This window comes from Odocoileus virginianus, chromosome 1 (assembly GCF_023699985.2).
Source record: "Odocoileus virginianus isolate 20LAN1187 ecotype Illinois chromosome 1, Ovbor_1.2, whole genome shotgun sequence".
Taxonomy (NCBI): Eukaryota; Metazoa; Chordata; class Mammalia; order Artiodactyla; family Cervidae; genus Odocoileus; species Odocoileus virginianus.
In genome coordinates, this window is record NC_069674.1 from 1,055,178 (window position 1) to 1,078,448 (window position 23,271).

General features: G+C 55.3%; 1 protein-coding gene across 6 annotated transcripts in view; it reads left to right on the top strand.

Annotated features, from left to right (window-relative positions):
* PTPRN2 (protein tyrosine phosphatase receptor type N2) overlaps positions 1–23,271 on the top strand; it is a 606,878-nt gene that overhangs the window by 542,333 nt on the left and 41,274 nt on the right. For all 6 annotated transcript variants that reach the window (XM_070478762.1, XM_070478639.1, XM_070478844.1 and 3 more), the window contains 2 exons: positions 2,611–2,758; positions 16,260–16,333. In XM_070478762.1, coding sequence (XP_070334863.1) covers positions 2,611–2,758; positions 16,260–16,333 — 222 coding nt within the window. The remainder of the gene's footprint in view (positions 1–2,610; positions 2,759–16,259; positions 16,334–23,271) is intronic.

Consider the following 23,271-nt stretch of genomic DNA (forward strand, 5'->3'; position numbering starts at 1 on the left):
TGTTTTTGTATAAAACTTATTCTTTTACGACCAAAGCCTAGCTTCCCCACAGACAATGTGAAACCCACTCCCATGTCTCAGAAGGAAAGCAGCTAATCCACAGGTGTAAGGAGGAAAGGCTCCTCAGATGTGGATGGGAATTATATGCATTTATTACGGCAAACGACGCTTTGTAAAGATGCTAACAGAGAAGCACAGAACAGCTCACACTGAGACGACTGGCACAGGACAGACACAGAGGACTGTGGCAGTGCACGTCGCGAGGACAGACACTTTACCTCAGTGTTTGCTTTTCTTTTACTTATTTTATTTCTGGCTGCGCTCGAGCTCCCTCCAGTTGCTCGAGTCGGGGCCCCTGACCACGGTGGCTCCTGTGGCAGAGCTCGGGCTCGAGGGCGCACGGCGCAGTAGTCGCAGCTCGCAGGCTCCAGAGTATGAGGCCCCTTTTGCAGACAACATTTGAGATTGGATTAAACCTTCCAAGGCTCATCATTTTAGAATCCATCATGTTTTATTGAAAGCAATCGGGGCTGCCCCGATTGCTCAAGCAGTGAAGAATCTGCGTGCAATGCAGGAGAGTCTGGTTGGATCCCGGGTCAGGAAGATCCCCCAGAGAAGGAAATGGCAACCCATTCCACTATTGTTGCCCGGAGAATCCCATGGCCAGAGGAGCCTGGTGGGCTACATACAGTCCATGGGGTCACAAAGAGTCAGACACAACTGAGACTTACTGTTATATGAGAGATCCAACAGCTCTCCATATAGCTTACTTCTAGAAAACAGCAGTTCTCAGAAAGAAGCTCATTCTTCCTTGATGGATTTTGTGAACCGAGCATTTTCCAAAGAAAAGTGAGGATCCCGAATCATTTTGCCAGGAACCGTTTTATGTCCATGTGTAAGACTGTACATTAACCGGTCTTGGGAAAAGTAACCCCAGAAGAACGGAGACTACACTTACCCGGAACTACCCCTCCTTCCTGGAACCTCTGTACACACCATATTTTAGGCTAGATAATAAGCTGGTCAGTATTTCCACAGATTTAAGTACTGTATCATGCAAAACATGTCATCCTTATTAGAGTAACTTTGGAACAAAAAATATGTATGTGATGTTCCATGGTGATTGTCCCAAAAGAAAGCAGTCTGTGGTTTACATTTTCTGGACTGTGCCCTAAAGTTCCTTCTTTAAAGATGTTTCATTTTGCTGTGTGGTCATATTTGAAAACCCACAAGCAAGATGTTGGAAGATGAGACTATTTACTTTGGGCCCAATAACACCACCTGGGTTGGTCCTTTGAAATTCTTTTCCTGAAACCCAAGGGCTATGTCAGGGGGTGGGCTTAGAACTGCTGTGACGTTTCTCTTCCTCACGAGGGTGAGCTACTGAGGTTCACGGTCTGTCCCTGAAAAGGGGCTCATAGTCACAGTTCTTGGTCATCGGCACTCAAGGCCATCCGCTGGTCCCCTAAGCGGCTGTAGCAGGGGATTAAGGGACATGTGATAATCCCCTGGGGCCTTGTCAATGGCCCTCCCGGGGCCACAGGTCAGGGGCACCTCGGCTGGGCCAGGCAACCTGGAGCGTGACCCCTCCCCTGGAGCAGCGCCCTCAGGCACCCGGCTTCCATGCCCTGGTTCAGCGCATGCGCACTGATACACACACCCGTGGCCCGACGTGGACAGAGTCGGTGTTTGTTCAGATCAGCTGTACTCTGCTTTTTACTGGGAGATGTGAGATCGGCACGACCATCTGGTGGGCTTCCTTCCATTTCACGTGCCCATCTGCCCCCTGGGGTGGGTGCCAAAGAGCCGGGGCAGCCAAGGGCAGTGGTGGTCGCTGAACTGAGCAGAGGAAGGGGACGACAGAGGGGTCAGGGTGGGCGTGGAAGAGGTGGAAACCTTGGCAGGACACTGGAGTGCCTGACCGCTGGAGACCTGCGTCCGTGTGTGTGTGCACATGTGTATGTACGCGCGTGTGTGTTTCATTTTGCTGTGTGGACATATTTGAGGAAACCCACAAGCAAGACATTAGAAGATGAGACTATTTCCTTTGGGCCCAATAACACCACCTGGGTCGGTCCTTTGAAATTCTTTTCCTTAAAACCGCTGTCATCTCAGCTAAACAGATCAGCAAGGCAAGTGAACAAGACTGGCTCCAGTCTGTGGAGGGAATGTTCCTGAGGCCAGTTTCCCGGTCCACCTCTCCTGTGTCACTGCCCACAGGCAGGTGCCTGGAAAAATTAAGATCAGAGCAGAAGAGGGTCAGATATTTGGTTTGTGTTTGGGGTTTTGTTTTTTTAACACTGCGCCCATCAGAGCAAACTACATCCCCCTGGTGGGTTCAGAGAAGCCGGCCAGTTCTAAGGAAAACGACTTCTGTGCCAACAGAGGTGGGAGCGGGGTCAGCAGCCCCAGCGCGGGCTTGGCGCGGGCTCCCCTGCCCTGGGACGTGGGACACACGCCCCCCACGTCTGCTTCGTGCCCAGCCCCGCTCCCAGCCGCGGTGCCAGCCCGCCCCACCCCGCGCGCGCAGGTGAAGCGTGGGCTCCGCCCGGGGCCGCCCCGGGCCCACGCCCCCGAGGTGGCCCTGCCGACGCTCGCTGTCTGTTGCAGGCCTACATGGAGGACCATCTGAAAAACAAGAACCGCCTGGAGAAGGAGTGGGAGGCGCTGTGTGCCTACCAGGCCGAGCCCAACAGCTCGCTCGTGGCCCAGAGGGAGGAGAACCTGCCGAAGAACCGCTGCCCGGCGGTGCTCACCTGTACGTACCGCCCGGCGCCGGGGTCGGGGTGGCGGGGGCCGGGGAGGGGCTGCTCCGGCCGGCCCGGGGTCTCCTCTCGGCTCCTCCCGCCACAGGGCACTCCCTCCTCCGCATCTACCCCTCTGCAGACAAACGGCCGTTTCTCTTGGTTCCTTTTTTGACGTAGAATGATTTACGATGTTGTGTTACTTCCGGGTGCATGGCGCAGTGATTCAGTGACACACGCATGTTCTTTTTCAGATTCTTTCCACTCGCAGGTTATTGCAGAATACCGAGTATAGTTCCCCGTGCAGCGCGGCAGGTCCTTGTTGCGTGTGTTTTATGTGCAGAAGCGTGTGTGTGTTGGTCCCAAACTCCTGTCATTCCTTCCCCGCCTCCCCTTTGTTAACAGTTTGTTTTCTGTGTCTCTGTGTCCCTCCCTGTTTTGTAAATAAGTTCATTTGTGTCGATTTTAGATTCCGAGCCCTGCAAGCCCCACCCGGTCCTGGTGGCGCGGCGGTGGGGGTGGGCACACGTAGATTCCAGCAAGCTCAGGCTCTCACGCTGCTATTGCTCTGGGCTCAGGTTCCGAACGCCTGGAGCCTCGTCCTCCCTTGTCCTGAGGGTCACACCGTCGCCCTTGGACTCTCAGGGCTGTGGGGTCAGCGAGGCAGTCCTGCAGGCCGGGCAGGCTATGGGAGGAGCAGACGGGTGTCCCCAGCATCGCTGGGCACCTGCTGCCTGGCCAGGAGTCGCTGCCAAGAGAGGGGACACGGGGAGATGCCAGCCCTCTGTCTCCCTTACGTTGTGTGGGCCGACAGGCGACTGCAGGGGCAGAGGCCCCTGGGGGCGTGAAGGGATGCGTGGGCTGAATGTGCGTCTTCCCACTCCGTTCCTGCCTTCCGTCAGTATCTGGAGATGCTCCAGCCTCCCATGTTCCAGCAGATTCCAGGCTGGGGTTGGAGGGGCGGGGCTGTGGTCTGTGATTAATACACACCCCCTGTGGGGGCAGGAATCTGACGTGTGTTTGTGAGCAAAGTGTCTGATGTAAGCGCCAGCTTCACGTGATGCGTGACTTTTGCGCGTGGAGTGAGTTTATGGCAGAGGGTGGGAGGGATTCAGGCAGACGTCAGACGTGACAACACATATTTTGTGGGCTGACGTGTCCGAGGGCTCAGCAAAGCCACTCAGGTCTCAGAGGGAAGGCCAGCACCCTCGCGGGGACACAGCCTCCATCCTGCACTGGGAGCCAGGGGGCCAGGCGGCGCTACCCAAAGGCCGGAGCCCAGCTCGTGCTGCCCGTCTGCCCGGAGGAAGCAGCGGCCGACACTGTGGCTCGTGGGCCACGGCAGCGACTCACTCCCTGCTCACAGGACAGGAAGAGCCAAGACACACGCCCGTGTGGCTTTGGACCCGAGCCCGGGAACGACACACTGCTGTGAAAATCTGAACACGCTTCTAGGTGTAAGGTTTTTCTAACAGTTTAGTTGGTGTTCAGACCAGTTCTGTGATGTCTGAAGGGCTTTTCCCTAAAGAGCTCCAAAAATAGGAGCCGTTGCAATTTATGTTTTATATTTAGAAAGCAAATAACAAACAGATAAAAATTTAAGTACCTGCTGTGCGCCAAGAAATATCAATATATCAGTAACCTCAGACATGCAGATGACACCACCCTAATGGCAGAAAGCGAAGAGGAACTAAAGAACCTCTTGATGAAAGTGAAGGAGGAGAGTGAAAAATTTGGCTTAAAGCTCAACATTCAGAAAACTAAGATCATAGCATCCGGTCCTATCACTTCATGGCAAATAGATGGGGAAACAGTGGAAACAGTGACAGACTTTATCTTTTTGGGCTCCAAAATCACTGCAGATGGTGACTGTAGCCATGAAATTAAAAGATGCTTGCTCCTTAAAAGAGAAGTTATGACCAACCCAGACAGCATATTAAAAAGCAGAGACATTAGTCCGGGAGTTGGTGATGGACAGGGAGTCTTGGCGTGCTGAAGTACCTGGGGTCACAGAGTCAGACACAACTGAGCAACTGAACTGAACTGAGCACCAAGGACTGCTGACCGACACGGGGACGTCCAGTCAACGAGCTCGGCCCGTGTCTTCAGAGAGGATCTGGGTGAGGGATTCCAATTGCACCCCAAATGAGTAGCCGTATGGGGCAGTCGGTCAGCCTGTGTGGAAACCTCTGGTTTGCTTGGTTGTCGGGCACAATAAACACTCAAGTTCAAAGGCTCTTCCGCAAGTGCTGTCCTGCAGCGCCAACCAGAACGAGACACGTTCCAGGCCACACGCCCTGCAGCCCGCGGGTCCACAGCCCAGGGCCTCAGGGACGTAGAACAGCCTGTCTTCAGCCTCCAGCGGGGGCGGGGGTCCAGCCCCGAGGGGACCAGGACCCTGAGAGCCCTCAGACCAGAGCCTCGAGCCTGCCACCCGCTCGTGGGCTGGAGCCAGCGCTCCACACGGAAGTGCTTTCTCGGCTGGACTCTGGCGCGGGGCGTGAGACAGAAGCTGCAATTTCTGACCGTGTGGCCGTCCCAGAGCCCGGCCTGCAGACAGGCGGGAGGACGGAGCCTCCCCGGGTGCGTGGGTCTGGTCCTGCACACACATCCCTGGCCTGGTCCTCCACACTCCCGCCTTCTCAGCTTGCAGAAAGAGACCCTGTGGTCAGGTCTTGGCCTGCACCCTCCCTGAGCAGGACCCTAGGGTGATGGCATGGCTTTAACTCCTGGTGGTCTCACCAGACTCCACCAGGAAGAACAGCCGCTTCCCAAGACCTGCCTCATATTGTCATGCTGTTCCCTCTGCACATGCAGCGATGTCCGTGATGGAGCAGAGCATGTAGACAGGGTGGGCCTCCGAACCCTGGTCCCTGAAGTCGATGTTGACGCCACGTGGGTGTTGGGGCACTCACTACAGTGTCATGTGTCAGACACGCTCCCCCAGGGCCCACGTCAGCCCTATGCCCTAGAGACAGGAGTGCTGCTGGGCATCCGCCATGCTCCCTGATGGGCATGGCCAGGACACCCACCTGGACCCCCCAGGGCAGCGTGCAGGCTCCGCCCCTCCACCCGTCCAGTCTCTGCTGGTCCGCCACCCGCCTGAAACATCTCCCTGCGCCCCACGCCCCGCCCACACTGGGGCCGGTCCAGCTGAGGCAGGGACACCCCCTGTGTCCCCATCAGCAGGTTGGGGGGAGGTTCAAAGTGGCCGGACCAGCGACTTTCCCATCCCTGACAGCCCGGAGGTTCTAGCTGCAAACAAATTGTCTTTCAAAGAAGAAGGCCGATTTACAAGATGTTGGCTGGTGCTGTGCTGGGTCTAGTTATATAGCTCAGAAGTTTAAAGAATTTAAAATGCTTTCTAATTTTTTTTTTGCATTTTTAAAAGAATTATGCAATATTCCCTCATATTCCTGTTCTTTACAAGCTAAGGACAGGAATATGATGCTATGGTAGTGTGCCATCTTAAACAAATTCTGTGATTCTGACTTACAATAGCAAGAGAGAGACACAGAGGTACGGGGTACTTAGCGATGAAACTGGAGAGAAGGTCAAGTCGAGGATGCACACACAGAGGATGGACAGAAGGATCCTTGAAGCCGGGTCTCGAGGTGTGGCCCTTAGGGTGTTGCTGCTGACACCTCATAGCCGCGTCTTGGCCTTACCTGGCAGTCGGGGCAGGGGAAGCTCTGAGCGACTCCCACCCGGCTTTTCCCGGGAGCCGCATCACCTGTGGCACCAGCTTCTGCCGCATGTGACGAGAAGGACAGTGGCTGGCTGAGCATGTCACGTGCCACCCCCAAGCTCCCGGGCCTGCCCCCCGCCCCTCCCGGGCCTCCTCCCCCTGACAGATGAAGGGGCTGGGATTTGAATCTGTCTGTATGCCCTGTGATGACGGAACACCCAGCGTGTTTCTGTGGACTCACCTGAGACTCTCGTGTCGGGAAAGTGAGCAAAGACTTCACACTTCCACGGACTGAACGTCTAAAATACACCCACAGCCGCCGTCCTTGACAAAGCACCACTGCCCTCAAAACACATAGAAAATTTCTTTCCAAGCAAACCTTTGGTTGACACTTTCCCCACTCTGAGCAGTATCTCGGCAGTAAATATCCTGGTGTGGTCACATCTGAGTGACCGGCTTTGCCTGTAGCGATCAGGCGTGGGAAATTCTCCTGAATCTGACAGCGAGCCAGATTTCTTCTCATCTCGTGTGAGGCAGCTGCCCCAGAAAGAGACACGTCCAGAGAAGTTCCTGACCTGCTGTCTTTTCCTCACCCACCTTGCATGGCCTCAGAACGAGCTGAGTAACTGCCTCCAGACGGGGGAGGCCGTGGATATGTTGGTGCCAAAAAGGAAATCCTGTGGCAGCATGCGTGCGGGCTTATTCCTTCACAGAGGCTGGGCTGCCTGGGGCTGAAGAGTTTCTAAGGGAAGCAGAGAAGAGGCCAAGGCCATGTTCCAGATGCTCCCGGGCCTCCTCATGGGGCTGAGCCCTGCAGGGCCAGAGCCTCTGGGATTGGAGCCCGAGGCTGTGGGCACAACACCCCAGAGCCCCCCAGAGCGGAGAGGCTGCCTGGTGGGCTGGGGGCTGCACCAACGGTCTACACAGTTCAGCCACTGGGGTCCAGCTTCTGCCTCCGGTTCACTCCCTTCCTGGAAGCTGGACCACTGGACACGTAAGACGTCCAACCTCCTGTGGCCTGGTGTCTGCACATCTCACCTCACAGTGAGGCTGCACAGGGCCTCAGCTTCGGGGGAACTCGGGGGTGGGGGCCAGGGCTGGGCCCCTCTCCTGGACCCGTGCTGGCTCCCACGCCCCGAGCAGCCGCTCACAGGCTTCAGAGGGCCTCGCCGGGCTGTGTTGGCCCTGTGCAGATGTTCCCAGTGTCTGTTCATCATGTGATGGGCTCCTCACAGGGCCCAGCCCCCATCCATTCATCCTAACTTGGCTCTGGACTCTGCATTCACCTGCGACAAATGCATCCTTGTTCAAAGTCTAGGGGAGTTCGACACCTGCTCCCCACAGTGCCTCCTTGGCAGCATTTGCCATCCGCACAGTTTATAAACGTGTTTCAGATGCTTTCGAGTCACTGATGAGGTTGTATTCAAGGAGATGAATGCAGGGTGCTGCCTCCCAAGGCACGGACCCGGAAGGGGCATGCCCACGGCTGCTCCCTGCCTGACCCCGGCCCGCCTGCTGCCGCCCCTGCGGCCCGGACACGCCTGCGCAGCGGAAAGGCCACGTGTGCAACGTCCGCCCGAGAACCTGGAGCCAGAGGTGAGCCAGGGCGTCAGGGGGTGACGAGGGTTGTCCCCCGTCCTCCTAACCCCGGGGGCTCCTGGCTGCCCAGTCCCGGGGGTGCTTTGCAAAGAAAGCCGGCTGGGCACCATTTCTCCCACACTTTTTATTGCACAAGTTTTCAGACCCTCAGGTTGAAGTGATAATTTGACGATTGCCTGCATCCACACGGGCCAGACTCCACATGGCTGCCACTCACTATTTTGCCTTTTTTGTGTGATCCGTCTGCTTTACCTCATTGTTGGCTGAACTATTTCAAAGTGGTTTTTAAGTGTCTAAATGGCTTAGCCTGTGTCTCTTAAAAGTAAAGAGCTTCTCCTACGTAACTGTGACCCCATCATTACAACTGGCAATAGTGGTTACCTGCAGATGGTGACTGCAGCCATGAAATTAAAAGACGCTCACTCCTTGGAAGGAAAGTTATGACCAACCTAGACAGCATATTAAAAAGCAGAGACATTACTTTGTCCACAAAGGTCTATCTAGTCAAGGCTATGGTTTTTCCAGTGGTCATGTATGGATGTGAGAGTTGGACTGTGAAGAAAGCTGAGTGCCGAATAATTGATGCTTTTGAACTGTGGTGTTGGAGAAGATGCTTGAGAGTCCCTTGGACTGCAAGGAGATCCAGTCCATTCTAAAGGAGATCATTCCTGGGTGTTCATTGAAAGGACTGATGCTGAAGCTGAAACTCCAATACTTTGGCCACCTGATGGGAAGAACTGACTTGTTGGAAAAGACCCTGATGCTGGGAAAGATTGAAGGCAGGAGGAGAAGGGGCTGACAGAGGATGAGATGGCTGGATGGCATCACCGACTCAATGGACATGAGTCTGCGTAGACTCCGAGAGTTGGTGAGGGACAGGGAGGCCTGGCGTGCTGCGATTCATGGGGTCACAATCGGACACAACCGAGCGACTGAACTGAACTGAGTGGTCACCTGCTTGGACTTCCAGGAAGCCAGTGTTTGGCGGGAGGGTCAGACCCTGCCGGCCGCACTCCCGTCTCTGGCCTTCCTCCCCTCCCCTCCCTTCTCCTTGCCCCCTCTTCCCGCTGCTCACTGCAGTCAGACTTCCTAGCGGACTGAGGCCTCGGGAGCCGTCAGGTTGACTGCAGTCTCCGTCAGCCTCGGGGCTGATCTCAGCCCTGGGTGAGGGGCGCACCACCCGCAAGGCCCCGGGCCTGTGACAGGCAGCAGACACCCCGGATCACAGAGTCGCTTTGCTCTTGAGAGGGAGCCTGAGTCTGACGGGTCCCGCTCGGCCCCCTGCCCGTGCGGCAGCAGACGACCAGCCCCAGGACCCACGTCCTGCCCCTGGGAGACAGGCAGGTGCCGCCTTGGCGACAGTGTGAAGGGGTAGTTGCAGGTGAGACTGAGGTTTGCTCATCAGCTGACCTTGACTTAGGGAGAGGGGCCTGGGTTTTCCAGACAGGCCCAGGGTCATCACCAGGGTCCTTGGTGTGGAGAAGGGAGGCCGGGCCGGGAGGAGGTTGGGGTGACGTGGTGAAGAGGTACGGTCCTGGCCAGGATCCTGGACGCAGCTGGAGGCTGGACCCCAGAGAATGACCTTGATTCAGACTCACCCCAGGCTCTGGGCGGAAGGAGTATCGAGCATAGACGGGCGGCATTGAAACGCTAGGTCTGTGGATCAGGTTCTGCTGGTCCCGCCGCCTCACTCCGCTGAATTCTGCCCCCCACCCCGCCCTCTGCCGGAGCTCGCCCAGAGCCTCACAAAAATGTTTCTGTGTGAAAAGCCACACTGTAAATAAGGTCAGCTGCTTTTCTGGTGGAAATGAAGAAGCAAAGCAGCAGAACTGCCTCCTCACTACTTACACCTGTGTTGGTGGACCTCACGGTCTAAAAGCACAACTAACCAGACTGTTTCTTTAGGCTTTGGAATCTGCTGGGTCGGGAAGACCCCCTGGAGAAGGGAATGCAACCCACTCCAGTGTTCTTGCCTGGAGAATCCCATGGATGGAGGAGCCTGGAGGGCTACAGTCCACGGGGCCGCAGAGTTGGACGCGACTGAGCGACTCGCACACCCAGGAGGACAGATTATCTGCTGCAGCAGCGTCAAGCACTGGGGGCCTCGGAGGCTTCTGGGCCATGTCCCCTCCATGCCCGATCTCCTTCAAGTCTTGACCTAAGCCCCAGCCCCGCGCTCCCCCGGCTGTGCTGGGCCCTGGCCCCCTCCCCTCTGAGGGCTCTTCTCTCCTATAAGATCCACCCTCCCATGCTGTCCCCTCCTGTGCCGCACACAAAGGCCAGGGTTCCGTGTGGGGCGGGGGTGCGGGCGGCCGCCCCCTGCCAGGTCACAGGTGCAGCGGAGCCAGACGTGCTGCTCCACCCCGTGTCCCTGTGACTCCGTCCCCAGACCCCGCGGGCCTCCCCCGCCCCGGCCCCCTTCTGGCCACGTCAGCCTCGGTCCTGAGTGTCCTCTGGGCCCCTCTCCCCGCCTGCCGTCACAGTTGCATCTCCGTTAAGGTGACTTCTGCTGCTGCTAAGTTGCTTCAGTCGTGTCCGACTCTGTGCGACCCCATGGACGGCCCCCCAGGCTCCCGCGTCCCTGGGATTCTCCAGGCAAGAACACGAGTGGGTTGCCATTGCCTTCTCCAGTTAAAGTCACTGAGTCCCTGCCAAACTTGCTCCCCTTCCTTCCCCAGGCGTCCTCATTGGCAAGGCCTGGGGGTGGGGGGTTTCATCTTGTTCTCAGACCCGGTCCCAAAGGCTCGGGTCACATCTCCTCCCGGGGCCCTGTTGATGCTCAGGCTGTCAGCTAAAGGTGACCCCGGGGTCACCCTCCGGCGACCCTCAGTCAGCCTAGAGCAGGCTGCTTGCTTCCTGCTGACCGCCCTGTGCTCAGCAGACCAGGGTTTCCCATTTCGTGTAAGCATGGCTGAGCTGCCCCCCACCCAGGCCCTTGGAGGCCACACCCCTCGCTGTCTGACTGCAGCCTCCACTCAGCCGGGGCGGGGTGCCTCACTCGGACAAGCGGGTGACCGGGGCGCGCGGACTGACGGTCTCCGGGTGGGACGGTGCGGATGGCGCAGATGGTGTGGACGGCGCGGACGGTGCGGTTTCCTTGGTCGGGGCCTGTGCTCTTGTTTCTGCAGTTGTTCTTGTGTGTGTGCCACACGACTGCTACGGCAAATGCGCTCACCGTGCTCCCCACCACCCTGCCTCCGAGCACGAGGACGGGGCCCTGGTGTCTGCACTGCGCCCGCCCAGGGCCGGTCCCACAGCCTCCCGCGGTCCCGGGGCTGCTGGGGCCCCCGGGCAGAGCTCCCGTCCCCTTCCTGCAGGCTCCTGAGGACCCACCTCGCACCTGCCCCCTGCTTCCCTCATAGGAAACTCACTTTTTTCAGCTGGTAGGAAACTGCTGCTCTTGGTCACTGAAGGTGTGGGACCCGGAAGAGCTGAGACGTAGGAGCAGGGCACACAGGTGGGTGCATCCTGAGGAAGCCAGGCCCAGACACAGGCCAGCTCCGGGGGCGGGCGTGCCCGGGCCGCGGAGCTGTGTCCTCACGGGCTGGAGGCCGGGCCCAGGGTGAAGCTGCCCGCTCGGGGCTCTGGAGGGCGTCTGTCCCAGGCCGTCTCCTCGGTCTTCACATCTGCATGCCCGCTTCTGTCTGCCTGGGTCTGAGTTCAGACCCCCACCCCCGCTTCTCTCCGGGCCCCAGACGCGTGGGGTGAGGCCCACCCGCGCCTGTGAGCTCACTGTGCCCACCCGCTCTGCACAGACCCAGCTCCCTGTCAAGGCCACAGCCCAAGGTCCTGGGGGGCACAGTTCAACCTTTGACCCCTGGAGCCCCGGGACAGCGTGGGCCACAACCTGAAGCCTGTGGAGTCCGTTCCTGCCCGGCACACAGGCCGAGCCCTGAGGGGCCTTCCGCTCGTAGACACTGAGTGCGAGGTCCATGCCTAGTTAGAACAGGGGGTCTCCGTGCTCTGGCCCCTGTGACCCACCTTCATGGCCACTCATCTGCTCAGCTGGACGGCCATCCTGCAGGAAGCCCCGGTGATGCTTGCGGTTTGCTCACCCATCAGGAGACCCACAAAATTCAGGAAGGAACTGGTGACCGCTGGGTCACTCCGCAGCTCGGCCCGACGTGGGGTCTCTGTGGAGGACTCGGAGCCCTCTGGACAGTGCTGGCCCATCTCAGACAGCCCTGCCACGCCCTCCAAGTGGAGAAACTGCTGTCAGCCAGCGTGATGGTCCCCTCTCAGTCTTAACAGCAAATTGAGAAGCTCAAGGGCCCTGAGGCAACACTGGCAGACCATCCAGAGACAGCAGTTCGCTCGGCTGGAGCCCCTGTCAACCAGCAAGTTCTACAGACCCCCGGCTCACATTACCATCAGCAGCATCGATGATTCACGTCCTCGAGGGAAGTGAAGACTGTTGACTCGCCCACGTATCCACATACTCGGCAGTGTCAGTGACATGACCGGGGAGCCCAGGAAAGCCCCGTCCTGAGGGGTCCTTGTGAGGAGATCACAGTGGAGGTGGCCTCCGCGCTGTCCGTAGCTGGGTCCCAGCCATGCGGGTGAGGGTCTACACCGTGGTCCAGGCTGGAAGGAAGCCTGGATGGCGAAGCTCAGTGACCTCCAGAGTCTGCCGCTTCAAGGCTCCTCTGCCCTCGTAGCCAAGCAGTTCGAGAACCTGTTCCTCCCTGGCGTTTGTGAAAACCTTCCTGAGGTCACTGATGACTCGTCACAGCCACACAGCGAGCTTCGCCAGCCCAGCCGACCCTTCATCCGTCAGGTGTGCGTCCGTCTGTCATCCTGACCTTGTTTCTAAATCCCTTCCCTCTGCCAGGCCTCACGTGGCACCTTTTACGGAAGCCGTTCAGCACAACAGCCCTGTGAGTTGGACATCATTGCCCTACACTTCAGCTGATAAATCTGACACTTTAAGATGCTGAACTGTTTACTCAGATATCACGTGGCTAGCAGGAGGCAGGGCTGGGTCGAGCCCTTAGCTCTGTGGCCTTCACCACATCAGTTACTTGATCTTTTGGAGCCTTAGTTTCTTCAGCCTAAAGATCTTTAGTTTCTTTAGCCTTCAGCCTAAAGTTGGAAAATGGTCCTGGCTCTGTCTGGTATGGTGTTCCAGGAAGAAGGAGGTGATGAGTGTGAAACCCTAGGATAGGTAGTGGATAGAACACGAGAGGAATTCAAAGCGCTGCTCTTGAACATGGGAGTAGCACCAATAATTCTTCAGGGGTTCAGGAAAGGGACACCCGCAGAGGACTAGTTCAGCCAGCCTCTTCTTGAGAGGGGTTCTTCTCCTTCCCTTCTTGACTGAAGTTACCACTGCGGATCTCGTGAGAGGAGAATGGCCCAGTGATGGAGCCAGGTGCAGCAGGGAGATGCGACCCAAATTTCCTCCTGTCCTGGCTTCCAAGGGCATCTCAGACGAACACCTTGAGGACACACCCACCTCTTCATTCAGACACCAGCGCTGCGGCTGTGAAATGTCTTGCTTTGAGGTTGGGGTCGTTGTGTTGACTTTGCTCCTGAGAAAGGCATGTGTGCTTGTCCGAGGAAGATGAAGGAATCATTCTGGGGAGGGGGGGGACTTGCTCACCCCGGCCCTGGCGTCAGCTCCACCGCCCCTGTCAACCGGGAGTGAACCTGTGAACCTCCAGGCACTCTCTGCCTTTCACATCATGAAGAAAACTTGCGGCCGCCCTCAAAACAGGAACTGCGAGCCACAAAATATAAGGTGTGCCCAGCCAAGTGAAACATCCCCTGGACCATCCCTGCTACACGCAACCGCCCTTCGCTGGACTCTGGCCCTTCCAGGGTGGCCCTCAGTGTCTCCGAGGGAGGTCAAGATGGTGCCACGCTAAAAAAATCAAGTTCACTCTCAATTTTAAAATGAGCATGTTGCGTCAAGTCAGATACATGATGGGAAGGAAGCGGAACTCTGAGCTTTGGAAGCCTTTGCCCCAGACTCAGGGGCGTCTGGGAAAGGGTGCCTTGCAGGGACAAAGGCGGCTGGGCCAGTGCCCGCAGGAGGCTGGTGCAGGTGCGGAGGCTGCAAGCTGTCCTCACAGACACGCTCGGGCTCTGGCCCTGCTCATTCTGTCCTGTCAACCGTGAAAGAGCCAGGCTCACCAGGACGCCCGAACTTAGGACGCGCTTTCTACATCCTCCTGCTAGAAAATCCAGCTGGTGCTTGTTCACTGGGCCTGGTTGCTCGTGGGGCTCCGTGGAGATGAAGGGGGCCCAACAGCCCCCCAAGGCTGTGCCAGTTTAGTGCTACACGGGGGCCACTCTGCTCCGGGTGGGACGGGCGCCCTCTGAAGCTCCAGGCCCCGCTCCCTTGCGATCGCCAGCAGCCCTGCCCTGAGTCCTGGGTTATCAGACCCTGGGAGCAGCTGACTGCCACTATCAGCAGAGCCCACAGTGGACTCGTGGAGAGTGCATGCAGTGAGGCCCTCAGGAACCCTCTGGAAGGTGCTGGGAGCCCTGCCCTGTGCGTCCAGACCTCTGTGTGGCTGCAGCAGGCACGGCCTCCATTCAGAGAGGGGCCCGGCTTCTGAGCGGCTCACCCAGTCTCTGGCTTTGAGGTGTCTGAACGCCCCCCTCCCCCAACACACCGAGAAACTGGGCTCTTGAAGTGCATTTAAGGGTTAGTGTTTGTAGTGCGTTGGAATGTCAGAGTTGACAGACTTTTCTGGTAAGTTTTGTTTCAACTTCCTGCTGCAGCCATTTCTCAGTCTCTCAGGAAAAATCTGTGCAGGACCCAAAGTCATTGGGTCCAGGGGACTTCAGAATTGGTGGCATCTTAGCAGGAGGCTTGGCAGCTGCTGTCATAAACACCTTCAGAACATTCCGCAGGGTGTGCTCAGGTAAACGTACCAAGTGTGAACTCCTTCCTGATATCTAGATGGTTCTTACCTGTCTTATCTCTGCTGGGAAACAGCCAACATTAATACCTCAGTAAGATGCACTGGAGGGTATCCGGTCTCCAGTAGATGGTACCTTCCAAGTTCAGTCAGCTATAGGCCTCGCCAAGTTTCCTGACCCCCAGAACTGTCTAAAACAAGAAATAAGTGAATAAAGTCTCCCAGAGAAATGAGAGAAGGCCCCACAGCAAAGCTCCCGAGCTCTCCTGCCCCCACTGCCCAAGCTGCTCCCAGGCCTGGGGGCAGGAAGTGGGGAGACAAGGCTGAAGGACCAGGAGTGCGGCCTCGGACTTGGGGTGACATGCTTGCCGCCATGGAAATGCAGGCCTCTGGGGCTGCAGTGGGGCTCTGTCTGCTCGGCAGAAGCAGGGGTGTGGGGCCCCCGGGCCCCGCTGTAGCACGGGCTGACAGCGGAGCTCAGCACCTTCCGCTCTCACAGCCGCACCTTGCTGAGGGAGAGGAGGAAGGTGGGAGGCCCGGGGCCCCTCAGGGTGCCCTGCTCGCTACGAAGTGCCTGCAAATGGGCAGAGAGAGTCATCACTGAAAGCAGGGGAGTGCTTGTTCCAGAACCAAAATCAGGGATGATTCACAGATCAGACACATCAAGCTATGATGGAGCATGTCCTTACTCCCCACCCAAGTGTCTGATTTCGGCATCAGTCCAGTTATTGTGCCCATGAAAGCACATTCCATGTCGATGAGTCTCCATGTGGCTCCTGGCTCCCTCCTCAACCTCATTTTCTTTTGCCCTTCTTCCCCTTTTAAGTCTACATTCTTCTAAACACGAGTATCTTGTCATTTCTAGACCACAAAACTGGGTGTATGAATGGTGGGCTAATAGCTTAGTATCTATGTTGGCATTTGTTTCCTCTGTGTCGCTGAATATGTGTCATTAAAAGCAAACACTGCATGAGCTATTGCCATGGACTTGATCATCTTTAGCTCAGAAGATAAAGAATCTGCCTGCAATGCAAGAGACCCAGGTTCAAACCCTGGGCCAGGAAGACTCCGTAGAGGAGGAAATGGCGACCGAAGATTCCATGAACACAGGATCCTGGTGGGCTACAATCCATGGGGTCGCAGAGAGTCAGACACGACTGAGCGATAGCCAGCTTTGGCACTGAACTTGACACAAGAGCAATGCTGGGTGCCCGTACACCCTGATGCTCTGCTGGTGGACTGAAGGACCCCAGTGGGGGATGACGGGAGGAGGCACGGACTGGGAGCAGTGGGCCGGGGGCAAGCGGTGGCCCTGGAAGGTGCACCACGTGGGTTAACGCTCTGCCCTTGGGCTTGCAGATGACCACTCCCGGATCCGGCTGAAATCAGAGAACAGCCACAGCAGCTCCGACTATATCAACGCCAGCCCCATCGTGAGTACCAACCCTGCCACCTGCCAAGGCTGGGGGGAGGAGTAGGCCAGCCCGGCCCTGGGTCAAGAGCTGATAGCCAATCTCCACCAGGTAACTACTTCCATCTGGTAATTAGTCTCCACCAGGTAACTCTCCACCCGGTAATTAGCCTTCACCCGGTAACTAGTCTCCACCAGGTAACTCTGAACCCACTAACTAGCCTCCACCCAGTAACTCTTCCCACCGGGTAACTAGCCTCCACCCAAGAACTAGTCTCTCCCTGGGTAAATAGCCTCCAGTCTGAAACTAGTTTCCACCTGCTAACTAACCTCCTCCAGGTTACTAGCCTCCACAATATAACTAGCCTCCACCTGGTAACATCCACTCTGTAACTAGTCTCCACCTGGTAACTACCATCCACCTTGTAACTAGCCTCCTCCAGGTTACCAGCCCCCACTCTGTAACTAGTCTCCACCTGATAACTAACATCCACCCTGTAACTAGTCTCCACCCAGCAGCTAACATCTACTCTGTAACTAGTCTCTACCTGGTAACTAGCCTCCACCCCATAACTAGCCTCCACACTGTAACTAGCCTCCACCCAAGAACTAGTACCCACCCTGTAACTAGTCTCTACCTGGTAACTAGCCTCCACCTGGTAACTAGCATCCACCCTGAAACTAGCCTCTACCTGATAACTAGCCTCCACCTGGTAACTAGTCTCCCCTCGGTAAATAGCCTCCAGTCTGTAACTAGTCTCCACCTGGTAACTAGCCTCCGTCAGATAACTGGCCTCCACTTGGTAACTAACATCTACCTTGTAACTAGCCTCCACCCTGCAACTAGCCTCCACTGGGTTACCAGCCTCCACACTGTAACTAGTCTCTGCCTGGTAACTAGCCTCCACCTTGTAACTAGTCTCCCCCTGGTAACTAGCCTGCATAAAGTTACCAGACTCCACACTATAACTAGCCTCCACTCAGTAACTAGCATCCACCCTGTAACTAGCCTCTACCAGGTAACTAGCCTCCACCTGGTAACTAGCATCCACCCTGAAACTAGTCTCTACCTAATAACTATCCTCTGCCTGGTAACTAGTCTCCACCTGATAACTAGTCTCCACCAGGTAACTAACCTCCACCAGGTAACCTCTACCTGGTAACTAACATCCACCTTGTAACTAGCCTCCACCAGGTTACCAGCCTCCACACTGTAACTAGTCTCCACCTGGTAACTAGCCTACATCTTGTTACTAGTCTCCCCCCAATAATGCCTCCACCAAGTTACCAGACTCCACACTATACCTAGCCTCCACTCAGTAACTAGCATCCACCCTGTAACTAGTCTCTACCTGGTAACTAGCATCCACCCTGAAATTAGCCTCCACCCTGTAACTAACCTCCACCAGGTTACTGGCCCCTATAAGGTACCAAGGCTGGTGCACTGCCTCTGCCTGCTCTCAATGGCCCTTGTCCCCAGCATCCGGGGCGGAGGGGACACAATGCAGGGTGCAGGGCCTGGTCACCCCATAGCAACAGCGTCCTGAGAAGTTGCTGCTGGAACCCATGACTTTGGGGAAATCTTTATTCCCTACTTGGGGGAAACGGGAAAAAACAGACCCAAACCTGGTGCGTGTTGAAGTGATGGATGGCCTGGAGGTGGGTGGAAACTAGGTTGGTTTCTTCTGGTTTTTCCAGCAGGCAGGGTCTTCACTTCCTGGGGTGGAGGGGCTGCAGCCATGCCTCCCAGGGTAGCCGGTATCAGTTGGGGGGCTGGGGGAGGGTCTCTGTCCTGGAGACCCTGTGGCCAACAGGCATTCCTGGCTTCTGGAGAGTCCCCCCGACCCCGGCCATAGCCACTATTCCCACTGCTTCCTGCCCTGCACCCGGTGGGGAGGGGCTTAGGAGGAAACCCTGGAGCGGCCCCCCGACACAGCGGGATGAGGGGCTGGAAGGTGGGCCAGAGGGCTGGAGTGAGTGCAGGTGGCAAGTGGTGAGATGAACCTGCTGTCTACACTCAGAGTGCCGGGTTGGCACCACCTGGACCTGCAGCAGAACATGGGGAGTGGGTGTGGGCGGTGTCCCCTTGGTCTCGGCGCTGGTCTTCGGGGAGGGTCAGGCCACCTCACTAAGTTCTCAAGTTGGCTTCAAAGACAGGCGTGCCGGATGCAGCACGTCCTGGGGCTCTGATGACTGAGGTTATGAGAGTGTCAGTGGCCGAGAGGGCGGGACTGTCTCTGATTCCTGACAGAGCCTTGTGCGAGCCACAAGCCACAGTCCCTGCTGTCCTCGGTGGTGAACCTGGTGAGACAGCTCACCGTCTGCCACGAGCAGGACCGCCGACCGCAAACCACTGTCCTCGTGGTGGTTTATTTCAGTGCAGCTGTTGTATAAACCTTATCATCATGACGCCGGTGCAGCGCGGGTCAGTGCCACTTCCTGACACTTCACAACCACATGGCGGGAGCTCCATGTAACACAGTCGCTGTGAGAAGGGGATTTGCAGTGAGCACCCCCTCTACACCTGCCCAAGCCCAGGCCCGTGTTTCTGGGGCTGTTTTTAAGGAGTCACCCCTTTGTTTCCGGCAGCGTAGACATCAAATGCTGGCTCCATGTGTGCAGAGGCCTCACTGGAGCCCTTCAGTCAGTCTTCTCAGTAAACACTCTTGGTGAGTTTGGTATTTTTCCATCAATTCTAATTCAAAAAGCCAAGCGAAAGCCCCATTGATTTCCCCACATCTCCTCCAATGAGGCTGGGGTTTGTGCCTGCCGGGTCTTGGTGATGGGCTGCAGAAGCGGGGAGCAGCCTTTGTCCTGTTGGGCTCCTTCCCTGGAATGAACACGTGACAGACCAGAGAAATCCCTTCAAGTCTGAGAGACGGGAGTTCAGTGTGGGGGGTGCCCGACTCTCCCCTTTGAATGGCTTCCGGCTTCCAGACGTCTGGGCCACTTCAGGCTAGTTAGGACCAGGGGAGGACAAGGGGCTGGAGGCCACATCACCGGCCCCTCCTCGCCGAGCTGCCCAACTCCCCACTCCTGCACCCTCCCCATTTCTCTCCTGTTGGCAGAGATCTAGAACAGCCTCCCAGACCCAACGACAGGGCAGGGGCATGGGTCAGAAGGTGAGGCCAGGAGAGAGACATGATTTTTCAGTGTCTTTTTATGTTTTCCTTTTATTTCGTCCCACAATTCTTTTTGTTCAAATTTGGGGTGTACATATGAATTAGAAGAACTCCTCGACTCCTCTTCTCCCTGAAATGACTGACGGTCCTGTGACAACAAGCTTCCTGGCAGAGCTGAATGAGAAGCTTACGATTAGAGCCCAAGAAGCCCCAGCTGTGCAGAACAATACTACAATAATTACACCCATCATATTTGTACTTAGTCCTCATTAAAGTTCAGGGAAGCCATCAGTCCTTAATAATGTGCCATCTCTGCTTTGAAATCAGAGGTGACCAAAGTCTGCAGGAATTCTGTGAGAGAAACCATCAGCCATGCGGGAGCTTGGTCATCAGAGTCTATGGGAATTCTGTGAGAAAAAAACCCGTTAGCCACGTGGGAGCTTGGTCACCAGAGTCTATGGGAATTCTGTGAGAGAAACCCGCCAGCCGCGCAGGAGCTTGGTCACCAGAGTCTATGGGAATTCTGTAAGAGAAACCTGTCAGCTACATGGAAGCTTGGTCACCAGAGTCTATGGGAATTCTGTGAGAGAAACCCATCAGCCATGCGGGAGTTTGGTCACCAGGGTCTATGGGAATTCTGTGAGAGAAACCCATCAGCCATGCGGGAGTTTGGTCACCAGAGTCTATGGGAATTCTGTGAGAGAAACCCGTCAGCCACGCAGGAGCTTGGTCACCAGAGTCTATGGGAATTCTGTAAGAGAAACCTGTCAGCTACATGGAAGCTTGGTCGCCAGAGTCTATGGGAATTCTGTGAGAGAAACCCACCAGCCACGCAGGAGCTTGGTCACCAGAGTCTATGAGAATTCTGTGAGAAAAACTGGTCAGCCACGTAGGAGCTTGGTCACCAGAGTCTATGGGAATTCTTTGAGAAAAAACCCGTCAGCCATGTGGGAGCTTGGTCACCGAAGTCTATGGGAATTCTTTGAGAGAAACCCGTCAGCCACATGGAAGCTTGGTCACCAGACCCTATGGGAATTCTGTGAGAGAAACCGTCAGCCACGTGGGAGCTTGGTCGCCAGAATCTATGGGAATTCTGAGAGAAACCCGTCAGCCACACCGGAGCTTGGTCGCCAGAGTCTGTGGGAATTCTGTGAGAGAAACCATCAGCCACGCAGGAGCTTGGTCACTGCTGGGCGTGGACTAGGGGTAGTATTACCACAACAGCACACAAGTTCCCCCCCAGGGGCAAGTCTGAACATCTGTGACACTTGAAATTAAACTTACTCTTCACTCCTCTGTTTATTAATAAAGGGGGAGAATTGTTTAATTTTTAAACTCAGTGCATTTAACAAATTTAAGTAGTACAAATTGACTCTTCAGAAAATGATAACTGCTCAGATGCACTGAACATCACAAGAAATTGTCCAAATAGGGGGAACAGTTCCTTGGTTTTCAGATTTATAAGCAAATATCCATGTATTTATAATTATAGTTGGCATGCGTACATGCTAAGTTACTTCAGTCGTGTCCAACTCTTTGCGACCCTATGGACTATAGCCCAGCAGACTCCTCTGTCCATGGGATTCTCCAGGCAAGAATACTGGAGCAGGTTGCCATGCCCTCCTCCAGGGGAGCTTCCCGACCCAGGGATCAAACACACATCTCTTACATCTCCTGCATTGGCAGGTGGGTTCTTTACCACTAGCGCCACCTGGGAAGCCCAATTATAGTTTATATTCAATATTTTTCTTAAATCTCAACTCATAAGAATATGAAAATAATTTAAGTTCATAAGCCACACTCTCTCCCACTGATTTTACTACAGTTTCCCAGCAAACTCTCACAGTAAGACTGTGTCTGGAAAAGTGACTTGAAAACTCTGCTTGATAGGGTCTTGTTTTTAAAAACCATGTGTGAAATTTGCTTTGCATATTATGAAAAGCAAGTGTAAGTGGTCCAAGGGCAGAACCAACCTTGCCTTCACCTGCACACCAGCCCGCAGCCTCCCCCAAGTCACTCTTCAAGGCTTCAGAACATGGGCGCCCTGGTCTTAATATGCAGAAGTCTTAACTTTTAAGATGAGTTTTGTTTGGAACATCGGGAAAGTATTGGTACATTTTCTGGTGCAGATTAGAGCTCGTCACTCTATTCCAACTCTCCTTCTACAGCTTGAACCAAATCTCTAGGGATACACCTTGCAGGCACCCTGGTTCAGGTTGTGTCTTTTATTCACATAGTTGATTAATAATGCTGTGACAGTTTAAGGTGTATGGCAAAGTGATTCAGTTAAGCATATACATGTATCTCAGTTCAGTTCAGTCGCGCAGTCGTGTCCGACTCTTTGCGACCCCATGAACCGCAGCACACCAGGCCTCCCTGTCCATCACCAGCTCCTGGAGCTTACTGAAACTCATGTCCATCGCATTGGTGATGACATCCAACTTTCTCATCCTCAGTCGTCCCCTTCTCCTCTCGCATTCAATCTTCCCCAATATCAGGGTCTTTTCCAGTGAGTCGGTTCTTCGCATGAGGTGGCCAAAGCATTGGAGTTTCAGCTTCAGCATCAGTCCTTCCAATGAACACCCAGGACTGATCTCCTTTAGAATGGACTGGTTGGATCTCCTTGCAGTCCAAGGTACTCTCAAGAGTCTTCTCCAACACCACAGTTCAAAAGCATCAATTCTTCAACACTGAGCTTTCTTTATAGTCCAACTTTCACATCCATACTTGACTACTGAAAAAACTATAGCTTTGACTAGATGGACCTTTGTCACCAAAGTAATGTCTCTATCTATTCTGTTTCAAATTCTTTTCCCATTTAGGTTATTACAGAGTACTGAGCAGAGTTCCTTGTGCTACACAGTAGGTCCTTGTTGGTTATCCAAGCGGTGTCTTCATGAGAGTCAGTCAGCCACATGGACAGTAGACTCAACACAAACTTTGGGAGTCTACTTTTCCTGAAAAAAAATCCCAGAATCCCAAAGCTGAAGGACCCGTAGAGACCACATCCCTCTTCTCCAGCCCCTCCCACCCCGTTTCACAGACACTGAGACGGAAGCCAGAGAGCCTGACTGTGCCCACGATCCTGGGGCTTTGTGCGACCACAATAGTCACACAGATGCAAGTACACTATAAAGAAGTGAGGAAGAAGGGGGACGATCAGCCTTGACATCAGCGGAAGCCGACGCTCATCTCACCAGACGTGCCGGCGGAGACATCCTCACCCACCCGCCGGGGCGGCAGCTAGCATGGCTGCGCGAGGAGTCGTGTTCGCAGAAACTGACAATTTCCTCTAATAACCACGCCTATCCTGGCCTGCAAGTCTTAAGTGTGCTGAGACTTCTGTTGTTCAGTTAAATGTTTGCTTCAGTCACAGATGCACAAAACTGGGCAGAGGCTGCCGTGTATGAGCAAGGCCTCATCTTTGCTACACGCACAGAACGTGAGCGGGCGAGGTGATGGTGCTTGTCTTCTGAGTGACTGTTAAGCTGGTGGCACAGGTCGCCGCTCTGTGATCATTTGCTGCCTTCCAAGCAGCAGCCACGTGATACAGTCAAGGGGGAGGGGAGTGACACAGGCCATCACACACCCCCTACCCCCAACCCCACGTCCTCCCATCTCCAACTCAGGTTGACGGAAACGCAGTGACATGGAGCCCTCTCCCCTCAGGGGGCCTTATTTACCTCCAGAAACCCTGATCCAGTTTTTGCTTTCAATCACATATTTCTCACTGTGAAAGCAGCTAAATGTGCTGGGCTGTACATATGAAGGATTTTAAAATGCGTTGCTCTCTGAATTGCTTTGGGCAGAAAAGCACATTTGAAAAGGAGGTGGGGTT